Source organism: Sciurus carolinensis, chromosome 8 (genome assembly GCF_902686445.1).
Source record: "Sciurus carolinensis chromosome 8, mSciCar1.2, whole genome shotgun sequence".
In the NCBI taxonomy this organism is placed as follows: domain Eukaryota; kingdom Metazoa; phylum Chordata; class Mammalia; order Rodentia; family Sciuridae; genus Sciurus; species Sciurus carolinensis.
In genome coordinates this window covers 81,653,828-81,671,992 of record NC_062220.1, presented here as the reverse complement: position 1 = coordinate 81,671,992, position 18,165 = coordinate 81,653,828, and the positions used below count along the sequence as shown (strand labels likewise).

Here is an 18,165-nt window from a genome sequence, read left to right as displayed (position 1 = left end):
ACTAGAACCTCATACATTTTATAATACCTAACAAATGTCCCTTGGGTAGAATTAGCTTATGATAATCACACCATGTATAATACCTAATTACTTAATATAATAATTTCAAAGATATTCTCCACTTATCTGAAACACAATGAAAACATTCATTATTCAAATTAGAAATTATAAACCAATGTGTCATGCCAAATGTGCCTTATAATCAATTACAAATATGCTGTATTTTTTTTTTATTATTGTAAACAAATGGGATACATGTTGTTTCTCTGTACATGGTGTAAAGGCATACCATTTGTGTAATCATAAATTTACATAGGGTAATGTTGTTTGATTCATTCTTTTTTTCCCTTCCCCCCCACCCCTCCCACCCCTCTTTTCCCTCTATACAGTCCTTCCTTCCTCCATTCTTGCCCCCCTCCCTAAACCTAACTCTAACCCTAACACTAACCCCTCCCACCCCCCATTATGTGTCATCATCCAATATGCTGTATTTTTAAAAAATTGTTTAGAGTACTGATTTTCAAATGTACTTTGTAGCCTTTAGTTGTGTAAGATAAAGGAAAATGTGCAAGATACAATAGAGAAAAAAAAAAAAAAAAGAAAAACAACTCAATTATACACTAATGACTGGCATCACCACCAGAAAAACTCAAACATGTTCTGGTATCCTAAAATGCAAGGATAATGGCATAAAGGCTATCAATGAGAGTGTCAGCAATGTTCAATGTTTTACTAAGGAGGCCCTGGTTATGTTCTTTTGTCTAAAATAAGAAATACTACTTACACCACACATATACATTCATTCATTTTTAGAAAAAAAATATTTATTATCTGTTTACTGTTCTATTTCTTTTAGGACATAAGATACACGAGTAATAGCTTCCATTGTAGCTCAAGAAGACAAAAGTAAAGTTGTAGTTATTTCAGAATTGCTGGAAACCTGAGCACAAAGAAAGCAGAATCTATGTAATCTTAAAAATAATTAATAAATAAATAAACAAATATGCAATCTTAAAAATAATAAATAAATAATAAATAAATTAATTAATAAATAAAATATAACAGAATGTCAGGGCCTCAACTGAATCAAAAAGAACAAATTTAGTTTAGGACTTAATAATAAACTCCAGTTATATTATTAAAATGCAAAATTTGAAAACCATCTTGCAAAGTGATGGAATGGGCTTTGTTAACAATTGAGTTGTTCAATTTGCCTAAAAACTGAAAACCTTTTGAAACCTCAGAGGTGACTTCCTGACCTTTACTGTATTACAAATAGGCCTGATGTTCAAGATCCACATCCATTATATGCTTGAATGAGCTCAGTATTTATTGTTCTTTCATATCATTAAAAGAGCTAAAAGGTTGGGAAAATGCATAATGTAAGGAAAGGTCAAGTGGTAATCATGGTGTGAAATGCTGTTACATGTGTAGCTATAATAATTCTTTAGACTTTATGCTCCCTGGAGAGGAAGTTGTTCAAAATTGTTCACCTACAAAGGTTTATTTTGTGCTAAATATAGCTCGGCACGCTAAGTGGGGGAATTAGCCTGACCTTTCGCTCCTCAGTGTCCGCGATGGCCTTTTCCCGGCTCACTTTCTCCGTCTGGAGCCCGATCTTTGTGATCAGAGCTTCAGCGTCCTGATTTCTCAGCTGTAACTCGGCTTCTTGAGAGGCAAGTCTGGTTTTCAGATCTCCCACCTAAAAGAAAAGTCATCACTCTGGGGTAACTTGTGTTGACAACAACAAAGAGTGAATACGGTATTTTTTTTTTTTTTTTTTTAGCATGTATTTGGGGATCTCTAAGGGTTTGTGTCATGCATATTTCTACCCTGAATTTACTGTACTCTCATTTGCAAAAAGGCAGCCCCATTTTTTCTTTATCCCTGAGAACACAATACTATTTCCCAATGTTTGTTTGGGGTTTTATTGTTTTGTTTTGCTTTTTTGGTTATTTATTTATTTATTTTTGGTACTGGGGACTGAAGCTAGGGTGCTTCACCACTGAGCAATATCCCAGGCCCTTTTTGTATTTTATTTAGAGACAGGGTCTCTCTGAGTTGCTTAGTGCCTTACTAAGTTGCTGAGGCTGGCTCTGAACTCATGATCCTCCTGCCTCAGCCTCCTGACCTGCTGGGATTACAGGCATGCGTGACCATGTCCTGCTCTCAACTGCTTTACAGGAAATAACGATTAGCACCAGCTTGATAGAGAAGTTATCCTGCTGCTCAATCTGCTCTTGGGGAAGTACTCATGGAAGTCTTTATCTGAGCACATCACACCCCATGACAGTTTTTCTGATCCCATACAGCTCAGGCTTAAGGTAGCAGAGGCCACAGGAAGACACGCCTAGTGGCAAGCTGGAAGAACCATGCTTTGTAACCCCCAAGAGTAAATTGCTGGAGGCGTCAGACAAACTGAAGTCATGAATTCTCCTTGACTGTCTACAGATTAATTGGTTGCAAATGTCCACTTCACATGAAATGGTCTCCTTGATTTTTCTCACCTCATATAACATTTAATCATGGTCATGTAGACAACCTAACATTGAATTTGCTTCCTAGCAAGAAGGGCAAACTGTGTTTTGTGGGGTATCAGCACAATATGGCTAGATGCCCAGTGAGCCTGACAGATGTACATTTCTTCTCCTGGCCTAGCACCAAACCACATCACTCTGCTCTTGTAAAATGCAGAAGAAATGTTACTACGGCTATCTGTGATGACCTAAGCTGACATCTAGAGGAACTATATATCTGGGAAAGAGGTTTATAGCTGTATGGTAATGCATGAACACTGTTAAGATTTAGATATTTATATTCTCAATGGCTCTGTGGAGAACTGCTTAAGGTGGACAGGCCCAGAGAGGACCCGTGCTCCATGATGAAGTCTTTCTGCTCCACATACAATCTCTCCATGTATGAGGCTCCTCAGCTCTCCAGATAGGCAATTAGACTTTCGGTTCATAATAAACTGAGTTTTAAAAAGCTATCACTTAGCTATTAAATATTCCAACCACTCTCCTGCTATTAAAAACATTCCCTATGCAAATAACTAATGAAAGAAGAAACCACCTGCATTTCTTCAATCAAGGCCTCATGCATCTTCACAAACTTCCGGCCTGTTGCTTTTGGCTGAGGGAGGGTAGGGAGACCCCACACAGCCCTGTACTCAGCAGACACAGGAATCAGCTCCCCCATTCCTGACTTACCCATACACAACTGGGATGATTACCAAACCACAGACTCTCCCCCTTACTTCCCTGTGGTGGACACACTGCTGCCACAGGAGGACCCAGAATTCTGTACTATTCCACTTGCCCTTAGCTCTGTCATTTGTGAAGACAACTCTAAGTGTGGTAGAGGTATGTTTTTGGGGTGGCGGAGGTGGTCAGGGACTCATCCTTGGGTGACAACACTATCATTCCCTGGGGCAAAGTCAACAGGTTTGGTTTGGAGCATCATTCAGAGAAATACTTGGTGACCCAAAGCTCCCTCCTCCTCATCTTAGTTCAACATCGTATTAGCTCGTATTATCTCAACAGGGGAAGGGTCTTGATTGAAGGGAGAGGATAGGAGAGATGGGTAGAAGGAGGAAGAGGAGAATGAGAATGGGGAAGAGAAGAAGGGTAAGAGGTATTGGAAGGGGAAGGAGCAGATGCACAGATATGACTATGTTCTTGGGGGCTCCCTGGTTATTCTTTATAGAACTTGATTCTAACTGTCCTGAAAACTCTGAATTTTCTTGCCCAGTCGTGGTCCACCTACTTTACTCACCACTTTACAGATTGGTGTTTCATCTCACAGCTGCTCCTATGTATGGAACCAAGTGCGTGGTGCTTCGGTCTGTAAAGTGCTAGACAGAGTGAAAAAGTGCTAAGGTGTGTCCCCCAAATGGATCTTCCCTCATTTTTAGCCTAGGCACAGGTGGGCCACCCAGCCCTCTTGGGGAAAAATTGTCCCTTGAAAAGCATATGAGAACAGAACCTGATGACAGAACTTGAAGCCCACCAGTGTTTCTGGTTTTGAGACGAGCACCAGTGAGAATTCATTTCACTCCAGCTTAGGGCCTGACTGGCTCAGAGAAAGGCTGGCCTACTCTTCAAAGTCTCCACTGTCTTCCATTCTAATTCCTTTTACCGGTCACTGACAGGTAGCTTGGTACCACGGACAGCGCATGGACATTAGAATAATACAAACCTGGGTTCAATCCCCACCCTCACTGACTCTCTGGCCTTGAACTCTTTAAGCCTCATGCGTAAAACTGTAGTAACACCTACTTCACAAATCTGTGGATTTTGTCAATGAAATGAGATTAATATGTGCTAAATCTCTCCTGATTTATTCCTGCAAGTTAGAGATATGGTCCTTGGAGATAGCAGGGATGTTACAACTGAGGATGAAGACATTACTGGGCACTTTTAGCTAAGAGAACTGGGGCTAAACGCAGCTTAACAGACACCAAGGTCACAGAAAACTGCTGTAGTTGGGGACTTTACCCATCATCAGCCAGGTAATGATGCCCTCACCCAGGTTGAGTATCTGAGATAAAAAGGGATTGTACTTGCATTCTAGGATGGCAAAACTCCTGACCGCAAGAGCAGAGCCCCAGGGAAGTCAGAGACCAGAGAGGGGGATGGGTTGTGTCTGTCCCTTCAACATCCCCAGCTGCCCTGCATGAGCTCCTGCAGAGAAGAGGAAGTGTCTCTCCAAATCAGTTGTGAAAGAATAACTGGCCAGTTCTTTCTAGATGCAGGAAAGTGGTAACAACCTTGTACCAATATGTTCCTTGTGTCCTCAAACTGTAAATTTAAAGCTAGGCATCTTGTATAAATATGTTAAGCTCTGCTTCAAAAGGAAACATGATTTTCTATGCAAGAGCAGAGATTTCACTTCTTGGGAACACACCCTGGTCATACCTGAGAGGCAGTGGTTTTTAGCTTCTGGATGCCATTCACCAAGTGCTCTTTCTTCTGGAACACCTCTTTTTGTTTCTTCTTTAGCAGGTTCTTAAAGAGTGATATTTGTTCTAGAAAACTCTTCGGGGTGGTATAGTTGTGTCTTCTTTCATTCTGGTAATACCTGGCACTCATTTCACTTACACTGGTGTGAACATGTGCCATGAAGAGGCTAATGCAATCTTTGTACAGTGGCTGAAAACAAACATTGCATTCTTGTGAAATCCTTTCAAGTTAAAATTATAAATTAAAAAATTGAAGAAAAATCAACAAAATTATACAGCACTTTTGCCCCAAAAAGTCAGCACAAATTACAGTACAAGTTGGAAAACTTAATCTTTAAGAGATATTCACAGGATTAGAGAGATTATAATACAGCTTTCGGCTTTCCTAACCATCTACCTGCCAACTATGATAAAGGAATTTCATGTGCTCCACATACCAAACCCAAAAACCAACATATAAGCACAGCTCTTTACAACTTCATTTTTATCTATCAAGTGTGTGAAAGAGAAAATAGAGAAATAAAGACACAATATTCTGAGTTTTTCTTTTTTTTTTTTTGTTCTTTTTGTTCTTTTGTTTTCAAGCTAAATTTCAGACAAAAGGAATCAATAACCTTACAAAGTCATGATAAAAAAAGCTGAAATTGACAAGTTGAGTTTTATGAGAACCACAAAAAAACAAACTGGTTGGGCTTTTAAAAGTCACTGTTTCTGGGAGAAAAATATTGTGATCATTTTTACTCTCATTTGGGGGGGAAAACACCACCCCCAAATAAAACACAAAACAGAACAATTCTCCTTTGAAGATTTCCTGCAGAGCCCCCAACCCCCGCAACCCATTCCTTCCATTGTGTCCTTGGTGACTTCTGAAGTAGTTAACTTTTTAATTTGTGGAGTCACATCTCCCTCATTTTAATGATTATTTATTGCATTCTGTACAAGATGAACCAGGTTCAATTAATCAAGGGGAGCCTAAAAATCAATTAATATGAATTAAATGAGCTACACCAAGTCTTAGGAAAGTCACACATAATTTACCAAAGTGTTGTCAATAATGCTCAGACATCTTTGGGAACACTGCACACAAGTGGCTGGTGATGCAGTTAAACGCTTCAAACCTGCACCATCAATATTACAACCAGAGGTGCTGGGAGAGAGACGGCAATTCCTGCAGGAGAAAAACAGCTGTTCCTGAGCAACATCTTTCAACACGCAGCTTTCCAACCTTGCGAAAAAAATCCCTGAATGGGTATAAAACCCACACATTATTTGATTGATCTGTGTATTAAAAATCCATCTTACTAAAAAACTGAAACAGTGTTTTTAAAGTTTACATATAAAAGTCACAAGTGCGAATCCTGAATAGCCTTTGTTTCATTACCAAATAGTGGACTCAGAAAAATGGAATTTACAAGGAAGTTATATAAACTTCATCTAAGTCATATTCCCTTGGGGACTTTTTTTTAAAGAACCTGGCTTCAATGTAAACATGAACAGAAATTCACTCCTGCCCAGTCTTGTTTTAATGGGAGCTAGCAACGCACACATACCTTTCCACAATACAGATAAACACTTCCTCAGCCAAGTGTAACCTTCTTAGAGGAAGGAAAAAAAAAAAAAAATCCCTGGCCTCTGCCCAACCATGATCCTTATGAGGAGGCTCCTCGGAGGCCCTGAAAGCTCTCTTTAACAACAGTTTCATTTGTAAGTCTCCTATGGAAAAAGTGGTTTCCGGTAGAGCTGGAAGTGGCCCGAGACAACTTGTCTCAATGGGGCAAAATAACTATTGTTATCGGGCTTAACAAAATGGCACAGCATGGGAGCCTGGAGGAGCCAGGGAGCAGCTGGTTGTAATTCACACTGTTTTTCAGAAAACTCTAATCGGTCCAGAACAGACCTCTTTGATGACTGGTCTTCCCTGCATTCTCAATTTGTCACTTTCTCTTATGATAAGGTCAGTAGTGACAGCACTTCCTGACATTAACAGCTGTGGCTTTTAAAAGGGTCATTGTAGAACTACTAATTGCAGTAATTTCATTAGCATAAATTATTTATTCTGCCATTCATTTATCTCCAGTTTTCTTTTGAGGGGGGAGCAGAGAGGGCGGCTGCGGTACTGCAGCCATGGCAGCGTAACACTGTATTTTTCACTTCGAGGGATGTAAGGGAAGAACATCATTCCTGCTAGATTTGGCCCCTTCATGAACATCAGTTGATGCCACTCTGTAGTCATTCCATAGCCAATCATGGGGAGGGCAAAAATAAAAATAAGCAGAGCGTCAGCCTCAAATGGTTATAAATTCCAGGTTTCCCTACCAAGCTGCTTAGGAAAACAATGCTGTCTGCATTGAATCATCAAATGCAAAGATGAAACTGCTTTTTCCCACATTAAGAGAAAGAGCTTAATTTCCAGTCTCTCTATGGCTCACCGTAAACACACTGCTGCCTCTGGCAGTAACTCGCTGCCACACCAAGTGCTCGGACCAGCTGGCTCTTCGAGCAAGTGCCCACTATGTTCCCCTTGTTTAAAACGCCAGACAGGATTGTTGAATGACACCAATACCCAGAGGCCAGCACTAAATCAAATAGTTTTTTATACCTTCCTGAGACCAGCAAAAACAACTATTTGCATCTATAAAATCAAATTTAGATTTCCAAAAGTATTGTTTTCAATGGAGGGAAGGAGAAAGGGGCAACTAAAAGAATATTATTTTCTTTCTTTCTTTCTTTCTTTTTTTTTTTAAGTTAAACTTGGGTTAATTCTTGTCAATAGTAAGTCTTGAAAGTTTTTCTCAGAAATTTTTTTCTGTACTGATTTTTTTAAATGTCAAACTGCTGAGCTATAAAATCTTTTATATTTCACTCATTTGGGAGCTGGTAAAAGAGAATATGTTATTTAGACACTTGTGATCATTAAGGTGGTTTATTAAAGAAAATGTAATCATGAATAAAATGAGCGAGCTTGCATTTGACCATGTCTCCTGTGCTTCTCAGAGTACTTATTCAACCTGAGAAAAGCATCCTGGGGGGCAGCCAAGGATGCAGGGCTTAGGATCTAGGTTAAATCTGCAGGTCTGAAAAACCAGGCACATTGCTACATTCCCTATGCTTCCCCCTGCCCTAAAAATTAGTCCTTTTTATTCTGTTTTTTTTTTTTTTTTTTTCCCCTTCTTTCAAAATAGTCAAACATTGGAGCAAGAATCCAGATGAGGAAGGACAACTATGGGCTCTGGTGTCCAACAGCAAGTGGGCCCTCCCCAGCATGAGCACAGGCCACCCCTCACCTATTGACAGGGCAACCAGCAGTCCCTCCTGTGACAGTGCTGACGGGAGAGGGAAGCAATGAAAGATCAGGGCAGGTAGCCCTAGTGGCAGCGCCACCAGTAGCTGCTCTAAGAGGATGCCACCGCGTAGTGCAGCAACAGGTGTTAACTGTGGCAGCAAACATGGTTTTCTAAGCTGCATTGCCTTTTGTGTTGTTCCCATTTGTTACTTGTCTGGTGAAGGCACTTTGTTAGTTTTCTTATGCTTTTTATTTTTTATTTTTTTGTTTTTAATTTTGAAGCTTACATACTAGTCAAAGGCAAGCTCAAGTTCACCCTAAACCAATTATCTTCCTGACTAGTTCCTAATCATGAAAGAAGTAGCTTTTGTTCCCTAACAGAACACAGAAACAAAAATGGTAGAGCTGGTTCTGGCAAGGCCGGTACCTCGAGAGAGAGCCACAGAAGCACAGACTTGGAGGGCTCATGGCTCCGCGAGTGAGTCAAGTTTCTGGCTTGACAGCACATCCAGATGCCTGGGTGGCCATAAAAATGGGACTCTGCTTTCCCATTTAGATGAATCCTAAAGTTTACAAAGCTGCAAAAGTCCTGGGAAGGATTGCTGTATTCCTTTTGCAGCTCCATTCTCAGTTCGATTAACATGCGCAAAGCAAGGCACACAGGACGGATAGATCCTCATGGGAGTGGGTAAAGGAGAAAGAACGGAGAAATGGGGAAGGATGTTAAAAATGACTTGGGTTTTTCCTCGCCCATTTGAAGATATGCTTAAACCAGGATGAGATTTAGGTTGGTCCAAGATCAATTTGGTTGCATTTGGTTTTGTCCTGATATTTCCAAATGGCTTTTAGTATTCCTTATAAAGAGGGTATTTCCCCTCAATTCATATAATTTTTCATACCAAGAGGTTATCTTTTTACTCATATCTAATAATCCTAATTTATATTTTAGAGAAAGAACAGAGGTAAAAATAATAAACATGAACTATCATTGAAAAAATGTTAATACCCTTCCTGTTTGACACAAGAATTTTTTAAAGAACCTACAGATCACTGGAAAAATAAGTTTTTTTAAACATAGCAGTAAAATAACCTTCCTCTTTAAACATTTCTCTATTGGTTTTGGAAAATGGTAGCAAAATATGTCATTCATAGGCTAACCTCTAGATCTAGAACAAGTTCTGGATAGAAGAGGCAGGAGCCTGGGGAATAACTGCATTTCATTGGAAAGACTGATAATGCTGTATGATCACATGTGTCATCACATCAGGAACGAGAGCTGTACTCCTCCAGTTGACCGCCATGCCTGAAAAAGATGCGCTTCTCCATCTTGCTCAGATCTTTACACTTCCCCACACAAATCTCACCCCTAGACAGTTGCCGTTTACTTCTTGTTTCATTTGCCAAGTTTTCAAATATGTCTATTGCACATTTTGTCCTGAAAAGCAAAACTGCTACTTTTCTTTTAATGCCCAATATCTGCCTTTTTTCTTGCATATTCCCAACTGGAACCCATGCACTAACCACCAAGGTCTTCGCCCAATTCCCTCCCCGGTGTGCTTCCCTCAGCATTTCCAACCCTACTCCCAGGGATGGGCAGAGGGCCTTTCCCTCTCTGTCTCCTTACACCACTTCCTCCTATCTCCATTTTCAAATCTCTTATGAGAAGAGGTGTATGCTGATGCAAAGTCTTGAGATAAATATCTGGTGAGACTTAAGTGTCAAAATGTTTTGGTCATTTTTTTGGACAGCTATCACTTAGTTCAATATCGGGTAACTGAAAAATAGCATAAACATTTATTTAGATGCAGTCAACCCATACCCCTGGGGGCTGAGTGTGTACTGATGGAAAATTATATGTCAACATACATAAAACTGCTTGCTGTTAATGAACCCTTCCTCTGTGGCCAAAGGGGGTCACCTTGTATAAGTACCTTACGCTCATCAAAAGAGGTCGATAATTAAGAAGTACCTAAATTATGGTGATAACTTTCAGTCTTAATGATTGAAATTAAAACTAAGAAAGTGATCAAATTAGTACTCATTCAAAAAATTTAAAAGCTGGTTTGACCTCTACAGAAAAGACGCCACATGTTTTTAGAAGAACACGGACACACTGCACTCTGAATCATAATTATTGCTCCTGAGCGACAAATTAGGAAGGTGGGAAAGTTAAATAAGCACCTTGCACTGAAATGAAATCATCTGGCTAATTTGTTTCGAGGCATAATTCAGCTTGATAGAAAGGGTAGAGTGCTTTCAAAATTCCTATTTGGCACTCAGAATCCTATAGGAGGCGTCATGACACCATCAGACAGAGCTTAGCACCTGGCAGGAGCCCTCTGGACTTCAAATGATGCAAATCCTGCCTCATCCAGCAGATGTCAATGGTCACTGGCATATCAAAGCTGCTTCCGTGGTAACAGTTTTCAAAGTGGCACCTACCTCCATGGGACAGAGCCAGCAAGAGGCAGCCGAGACAAGGAACTTAGGAAAGGACTGTGCCAAATTGAGCTTAAACCATGCTGTGAGCTCTGATTTCCTACTGCTTGAGAAAGTAACATTCAGAAATGAAGTACTCTGATTCTTTTTTCTTCCTTACTAAACCAGCCAAAGTGTGAAAGATTTCTGTAAGCCTTTAGCAGACATCATTTCCCCCCTATTTATTAGTGGAAAGGCTGTAAATGTGAATGTGGAGAGGAGAGGGAGAGAAAGGCGGCTGAATGCCTAAAGCATCTACTGTATGTGTATCTTCCAAGTTAGATGCTGATTCGGTTCTCTCCTTGCAATCCAGCATGATGTAATTAGATTACAGACATTTGAGAAGAAAACTAAGGAGGTTTCCCTCTACAAAATTCTGTAGGTGGAAGTGAATATTTGCCTGTGTGCTTACCCACACAGCTGCTTAGAGAGAGAAATGGGGGGGGGAGGGCAGGCAAAGGAAAACTAATGTAACAGTCAATAAAACTAGCTGCATATAAATTAATTAATTAAATATGTAAGTATGCCTGGATATTTAACCATCTGGTCAACGAAAGATGGGATATTCAACAAAATGTTGAAAGACTGCTCTGGAAGGCAGCTGCTATGGCTTTTGGAATACAGGAGGTGACAATGGGCTCCTCATGATAAATTTTCTTCTAGGAACTGACATTACCCCTCCCAGTCCCCCAGTTCTGTTTCTGGCTCTGAGAGTCACTCAGTGTGGGACCTATTCTAGGCACCTTTCACCTTATCACTCAATGGAGCAGGACAATGCTCTCCGGGAAATGTTCTCCACCACCACCTTCCTGAACTGCCTAGTCAGAAAGGCACTGCTTACACATAAACCTCCTCTCTAGGAAATCTAACCGCAGCTTCATGTTTACATTTCTTTTTCCTTCGAATCTGAATGCCTGAAAGGTTTTCTTTTTTTCTTTCATGCACCCATTTAAAAATGTACAAAATGTCATCAAGAAGAAATGACACCTACCTATAACACACAAACCCAGGAAACAAATAAGCAGATATGTTATTGTGAAATTGACAGGGACCAACTTTTTCATTTGCCAATGCTGTGCTGTGAATAATCACAATTTATTGCCTTATGCAGTTAGAAATCAAGCATGGTGTGGCTAAGGGTAACTACACTTTTGTTTAGGTTTTTAGTTGTCAACTTAAGGGTTTATATTCAATAAGACCTAGAATGATTCAAGGATGACCTTGGCCTTCTAGTGAGTCAGAACATGAAGTGAATATGGTGTGTGTGTGTGTGTGTGTGTGTGTGTGTGTGTGTGTATGACGTGCACATCCATCTCCATACAAAGAACCATTATATTCCACGGAATGCAAACCACAGATGATTTTATCACCTTAAATAAGGATCACTTTCTGAGAAGAAGAGAATTTTGGAAAATACAATCCTCTGAGGATTTTTAGCACGTTTGCATGTGTGAGGGGGACTCAGGCGCATGGACACAGCGTACCTCAATTCCCTCAGTGTCCTCAATGAACCTCCTGCTGACTGAGACCAGAGCTTCCTGCGGCCACGCGTGAAACCAGTCAATAGCAGTGCAGTTGACTATGGCTGGGAACTTCCGAGCTCTTACTCTCAGCGTGTGACCAACTGGTGAAAAACACAAAATGATCTGTGGAGACATGGGGCAGGACCAAAACAGGAGGGTGATGAATGAGCAAAGAATGACACGGCATTCACAGATGAGGAAAGAAAGGAGCGCAGCCAACCGTGACATTAAACCACAGCGACGCACCACGCAGTGTGGAGAGCAACCTTAACCTCTTACTAATGAGCGCAAACCTGTCCAAAGGCGCATCACGGGACATACAGAAACACCGCAGCATGCTTTTCTTAAAAACTGTCCCTCTTCTTTCAGTTGTGTTTGATGATCATCATTAACAGTGAGTCGTTTTACTCCCTTCCACAAGTACCATTCCAACAATAAAAATAAGTCACCAAGATATAACACCAATACTCTTATCTTCTCTTTCCTTCCATTTTGTTACGCATCAGGTTCCTCAAAACTGTATAATAACAGACTTAAGAAAAACCCAGTGTCTTATCAGAGTCTCTGTTTATTTCTATTTCCATTAAAAATAAAATGTATCTGCTTGAGTTCTTACTTCAGATTTTAAAAGAATTTTTTAAAATTGGTTTAAACCTCCTCCTGAGAAATTTTTCAGTTTTCAATGTAAATCTGAAGGTTTTTTTTTTTTTTTTCCGAAGATTTAAAAGTTAATTCAAACCTGAATAAACCATTTCTTGGTATGTGGTGTCAGGGGATTGGTTCCAGGACCTTTGCAGATACCAAACTCCCAGGATGCTCAAGTTCTTTACATAAATGGCCCAGATGGTATTTGCGTATAACCCACATATGACTTCCTATATTCTTAAATCATCTCTAGGTTACTGATTATACCTAATGCTATGTAAATACTTGTTATATTGTGTTGTTTAGGGAATAAAGACAAGAAAACTTCTATTCTGTCCAGATGCACCTTTTTTCTGAATATTTCTGACTCAACGTTGGTTGAATCTGCAGATGAGGAAGCCACGGGTAAGAAGGCAGTCGTCTACTTCCACACTTTCTCCAGGCACACAGGGGAGTCTGTCGGTGGTGCCCGAGTCTGGCCCTGGTAGTGTCACAGATACTCAGTGGGAAGGGTGCCTCGGAGGCAGGATGGTGGGTCTGACCCTATTTCCTTCCCTTCTTGAGGGTCCTCCCTAAACTTCAGAAGGTTCTCAGAGGAGAAACTCCAAAGAAAAGTGCTGAGACAAGAGACTCTGCCTCTTTCCCAAGTCCCCTAGGACTTGAAGAGACTGAGGGGAGACATGCCAGCTGGTAAAATAACTTGGGCAAAGGTCTGAGGGAGAGGCTTGGATGATTCTTTTCTAGAAATGTCTGATACTTGATATAAACACCTTGTTGCTTCAAGTCTGATACCATGAGGTCAGACTTGATGAAATCATTATCTTTATTTTTCTTTATTTTTTAAAGGTTTTTATAAGATTGAGGTTGACATCAATTTTTTCCCTCAATACATTTGTGGGTTATTTTAGTGACTATTTGAGACATTTGTATGTTTTGTTTTCTCTGGTAATTTGAATTCTACTATTTATCAGAGTAATCTAGGTTTTGAACTTTTCACACCAAATTCCCATTGTGAGTTTTCAAGACACATTTAGATGAAGTGGCTTCTTGGGGCTGGGAATATAGCTCAGTTGGTAGAATGCTTGCCTTGTAAGCACAAGCTCTGGGTTCAATCCCCAGCACTGCAGAAAAACAAACAAACAATAACAACAACAACAAAAGGTTAGATGAAGTAGCTTCTGGCCTGGAGACCCTGCAGGATGAGACTCAGGAGAAATCATTCCTCCTCACTGCTACGGGAGTATCTGGGTGTGTGGAAGTGCTTCTCAGACTTCAACGTGCTTACAAGTCACAGGTCTTCTTGGTGGAAGGCAGGTCCCACTCAGCGGATGTGGTGGGAGAAGAATATAATTTTGTTTTACCCCTGGTGTTTAAAAAAAATCTATGTCAAAACCAAAACTCCAGCCTAAGTATCAACTCACCTAATATCTCATTTAATAGGTGTCTGTTTATTTTATAACTCAAGCTAGAAAAATCCTAAGGTCTAATTTTTTTATTGTGATAAAAAAAACATGAGATCTACCCTCTTTACCAAATTTTTCAGTGTACAGGATATTGCTATTTTTTCAAAAATTTGTGTTCTAATCAGTTACACATGACAGTAGAATGCACTCTGACACATCACACATAAATGGAGTAAACTTCTCATTCTTCTGGTTGTACATGATGTAGAATAACACCAGTTGTGTACTCATATATGTATCTAGGGTAATAATGTCCAATTCATTCTACTATCCTTCCTATCCTCCCTTCACTCCCTTCTGCCTAATCCAAAATAACTCTATTCTTCCCTAACCATGCCCCTTATTGTGAATTAGCATCCACGTATCAAAGAAAACATTCAGTCTTTGGTTTTGGGGGATTGGTTTATTTTGCTTAGCATGATATTCTCCAACTCCTTCACTTACAGCAAATGTGTAATTTCATTCTACTTTAAGACTGAGTAATATTCCATCATACACACACACACACACACACACACACATACATATACACACACATATATATACATACACATATATATACAAATACACACACATATATACATACACACATATATACACACACACACACATATATATATATATATATAAAATTTTATTTATCCATTCATCTGGTGAAGGGAACCTTAGTTATTATGAGTTGAGCTGCAATAAATATTGATGTGGCTCCATCACTGTTGTATGCTGATCTTAAGTCCTTTGGGTATAATTGAGGAATGGGATAGTTGGGTCAAATGGTGGTTCTATTCCAAGTTTTCTGAGGAGTCTCCATGCCACTTTCCTTAATGGTTGCACCAATTTGCTATCCCACCAGCAATGTAGGAGTGTACCTTTTCCCCCACAGCCTCCAAAACACTTATTGTTGCTTGTGTTTTTTAAAAAAATATTTTAGTTGTAGATGGACACAATATTTTTACTTATTTCTATGTGGTGCTGAGGATGGAGCCCAGTGCCTCACACCTGTGAAGCAAACACTCCACCACTAAGCTACAACCCCAGTCCGTTGTTTGTATTCTTGATAATTGCCATTCTGACTAAAGTGAGATGAAATCTTAGAGTAGTTTTAATTTGCATTTCTCTAATTGCTAGAGATGTTGAACATTTTTTTTCATATATTTGTTGATCATTATATTTCTTCTTCTGTGAAGTGTCTGTTGAGTTCCTTAGCCCATTTATTGATTAGGTTATTTGTTTTATTGGTGCTAAGTTTTTTGAGCTCTTTATATATCTGGAGATTAATGCTTTATTTGACTGAGGTGTGTGTGGTAAATATTTTCTCACATTCTCTCGTCTCTCTCTTCACATTATTGATTGTTTCCTTTGCTGGGAAGCTTTTTAGTTTGAAAGTATCCCATTTATTGATTTTTAATTTTACTTCCTGCACTTCAGGAGTCTTGTTAAGGAAGTCAGATCTTAAGTTGGCAGAGTGAAGATTTGAGCCTACTTTTTCTTCTTTTAGGCACAGGGTCTCTGTTCCAGTGTCTAAGTCTTTGATCTACTTTGAATTGAATTTCATACATAGTGAGAGATATGTTACATATGGATTTCCAATTTTCCCAGCACCATTTGTTGAAGAGGCTATCTTTTCTCCAGTGAATGTTTTTGGTGCCTTTGTCTATTATGAGATAACTGTATTTGTGTGGGTTTGTCTCTGTGTCTTCTATTTTGTACCCTTGGTCTATATGTTTGTTTTGGTGCCAATACCATGCCATTTTTGTTACTATGGCTCCATAGTATAGTTTAATGTCTGGTATTGTGATGCCTCCTGCTTTACTTCTCTTGCTAAGGATTGGTGTGACTATTCTAGGTCTCTTATTTTTCCAAATGAATTTCATGATTGCTTTTTCTATTTTTATGAAGAATGTCATTAGGGTTTTACTAGGAAATTGCATTAAATCTCTATAACACTTTTGGTAGTATGGTCATTTTGACAGTATTAATTCTGCCTATCCAGGAGCATGGGAGGTCTTTCCATCTTCTAAAGTCTTCAAGTTCTTTGTTTTGGGTTCTGTAGTTTCCATTGTAGAGGTCTTTCACCTCTTTTGTTAGACTGATTCCCAAGTATTATATTTTATTTTTCTGAGGTTATTGTGAATGGGGTAGTTTTTTTCTCTTTCAGTAAATTCATCACTGATGTATAGGAAAGCATTTGATTTATGGATGTTGACTTTATAACCTGTTATTTTGCTGAATTCATTTATTAGTTCTAAAAGTTTTCTGGTGGATTTTTTTTTTTTTTTGGATCTTCTAAATACAAAAGCATGTCATCTGCAATTAGTGACAGTTTGAGTTCTTCTTTTCCTATTCATATCCCTTTTTAATTTCTTTCTCCTGTCCAATTGCTCTGGCTAGAGTTTCCAGATTATGTTGAATAGAAGTGGTGAGAGAGGGCATCCTTGTCTTGTTCCAGGTTTTGGAGGGAATGCTTTCAATTTCTCTCCATTTAGAATGATGTTGGCCTTGGGTTTAGCACAGATAGCTTTAGGATACTGTCAACCATGAGCACAATGTTGTGAAGATCTCTAGAACTTTCTCATTGTGTATGACTGAAACTCTACGCTTATTAAACAGCACCCCTCCTTTTCTACCTATTTTGATCCCATGGCAAATGCCATTCTACTTTATTTAACTACTGCGGACACCTCATATAAGTGAGCTCATGCAGTTTTGGTCTTTAGTGGCAGGCTTATTTCATTTGGCATGATGTCCTCCAGGTTTATCCACATTGTGGCAAACGACCAGATTTTATTCTTTTTCTTGCTGAATTATATTCCACTGTGCATATGCACGTTTTCATCCACTCATCTGTGGAGAGACATTTAGGATGTCTCCATGTCTTGGCTACGTTGAGTAATGCTGCAATGTACATTCAAGTGCAGATACCTCTTCAAATCCTGACTTCTTTTACTCTGGATGTATACTACTAGATCAACTGGTGATTTTAATTTTAATATATTGAGGAATTGCCATTGTCATTTTGATAGTAGCTGCACTGGTTTACATACTTACCAATTGTATGCAAGAGTTCTGATTGCTTCATATATCCACACCAACACTTGTTATTTTCCATTAAAAAGGTTGTCCTAACAGACATAGATGAGAGACCTCTTTGTGACCCATTTCCCTGATAATTAGTGGGGTTGAGTATCCTTTCCTATACCTACTGGTCACTGGCACATCTTTGTTAGAGAAATGGCTGTTCAAGTCCATTATTCATTTTTCAAACTTGTTTTCTGACTGTTGAAGCAAAGGAGTTCCTTTTATATTGTAGGTATAAATGTCCTATAAAAAATATGGCTTCAATCTTTTCTCCCATTTTGAAGTTTGATTTTTTTCACCCAATAGTTTGTTTCCTTTGCTGTGCAGCAACTTTTAAATTTAATGTAGTTCCACTTGTTTATCTTTGCTTTTTTCCTGTGCATGTGCTGTCATATCTAAGAAATCACTGTAAAGACCAATGCTATCCAGATTTCCCCCACGGTCTCTTCCTAAAGTTTTATAATTTCTTATGTTTAATCCACCTTGAGTTGTTTCTAGTTACAAACTGAGTAATTGCTTTAATATTGCAAGTGCCAAGTAAAGGATCCGTAGTACCTGCATGATTTTCATTTATATCTTAGTTCTCAGGTTTCTCTTATTGGCTTTCTTTTCTCCCTATGAATTAATATTTCTCCTTTCTTCCCAAGAAGTTGATTTTCCACACCCAAATCATCTCTCATTGGTGTCAATTTTGGAAACTTCATTTACACATAATTGTAGCAAGGGCAAAGAAAA

The 18,165-nt window shown here is 39.2% G+C and overlaps 1 protein-coding gene across 1 annotated transcript in view; it reads right to left on the bottom strand.

Annotated features, from left to right (window-relative positions):
- The window catches only part of Dnah11 (dynein axonemal heavy chain 11), a 332,397-nt gene that overhangs the window by 112,418 nt on the left and 201,814 nt on the right, over positions 1 to 18,165 (bottom strand). The window contains 3 exon segments of the mRNA XM_047562330.1: positions 1,556 to 1,702; positions 4,917 to 5,150; positions 12,206 to 12,367. Of these exon segments, the coding sequence (XP_047418286.1) occupies positions 1,556 to 1,702; positions 4,917 to 5,150; positions 12,206 to 12,367 (543 nt within the window).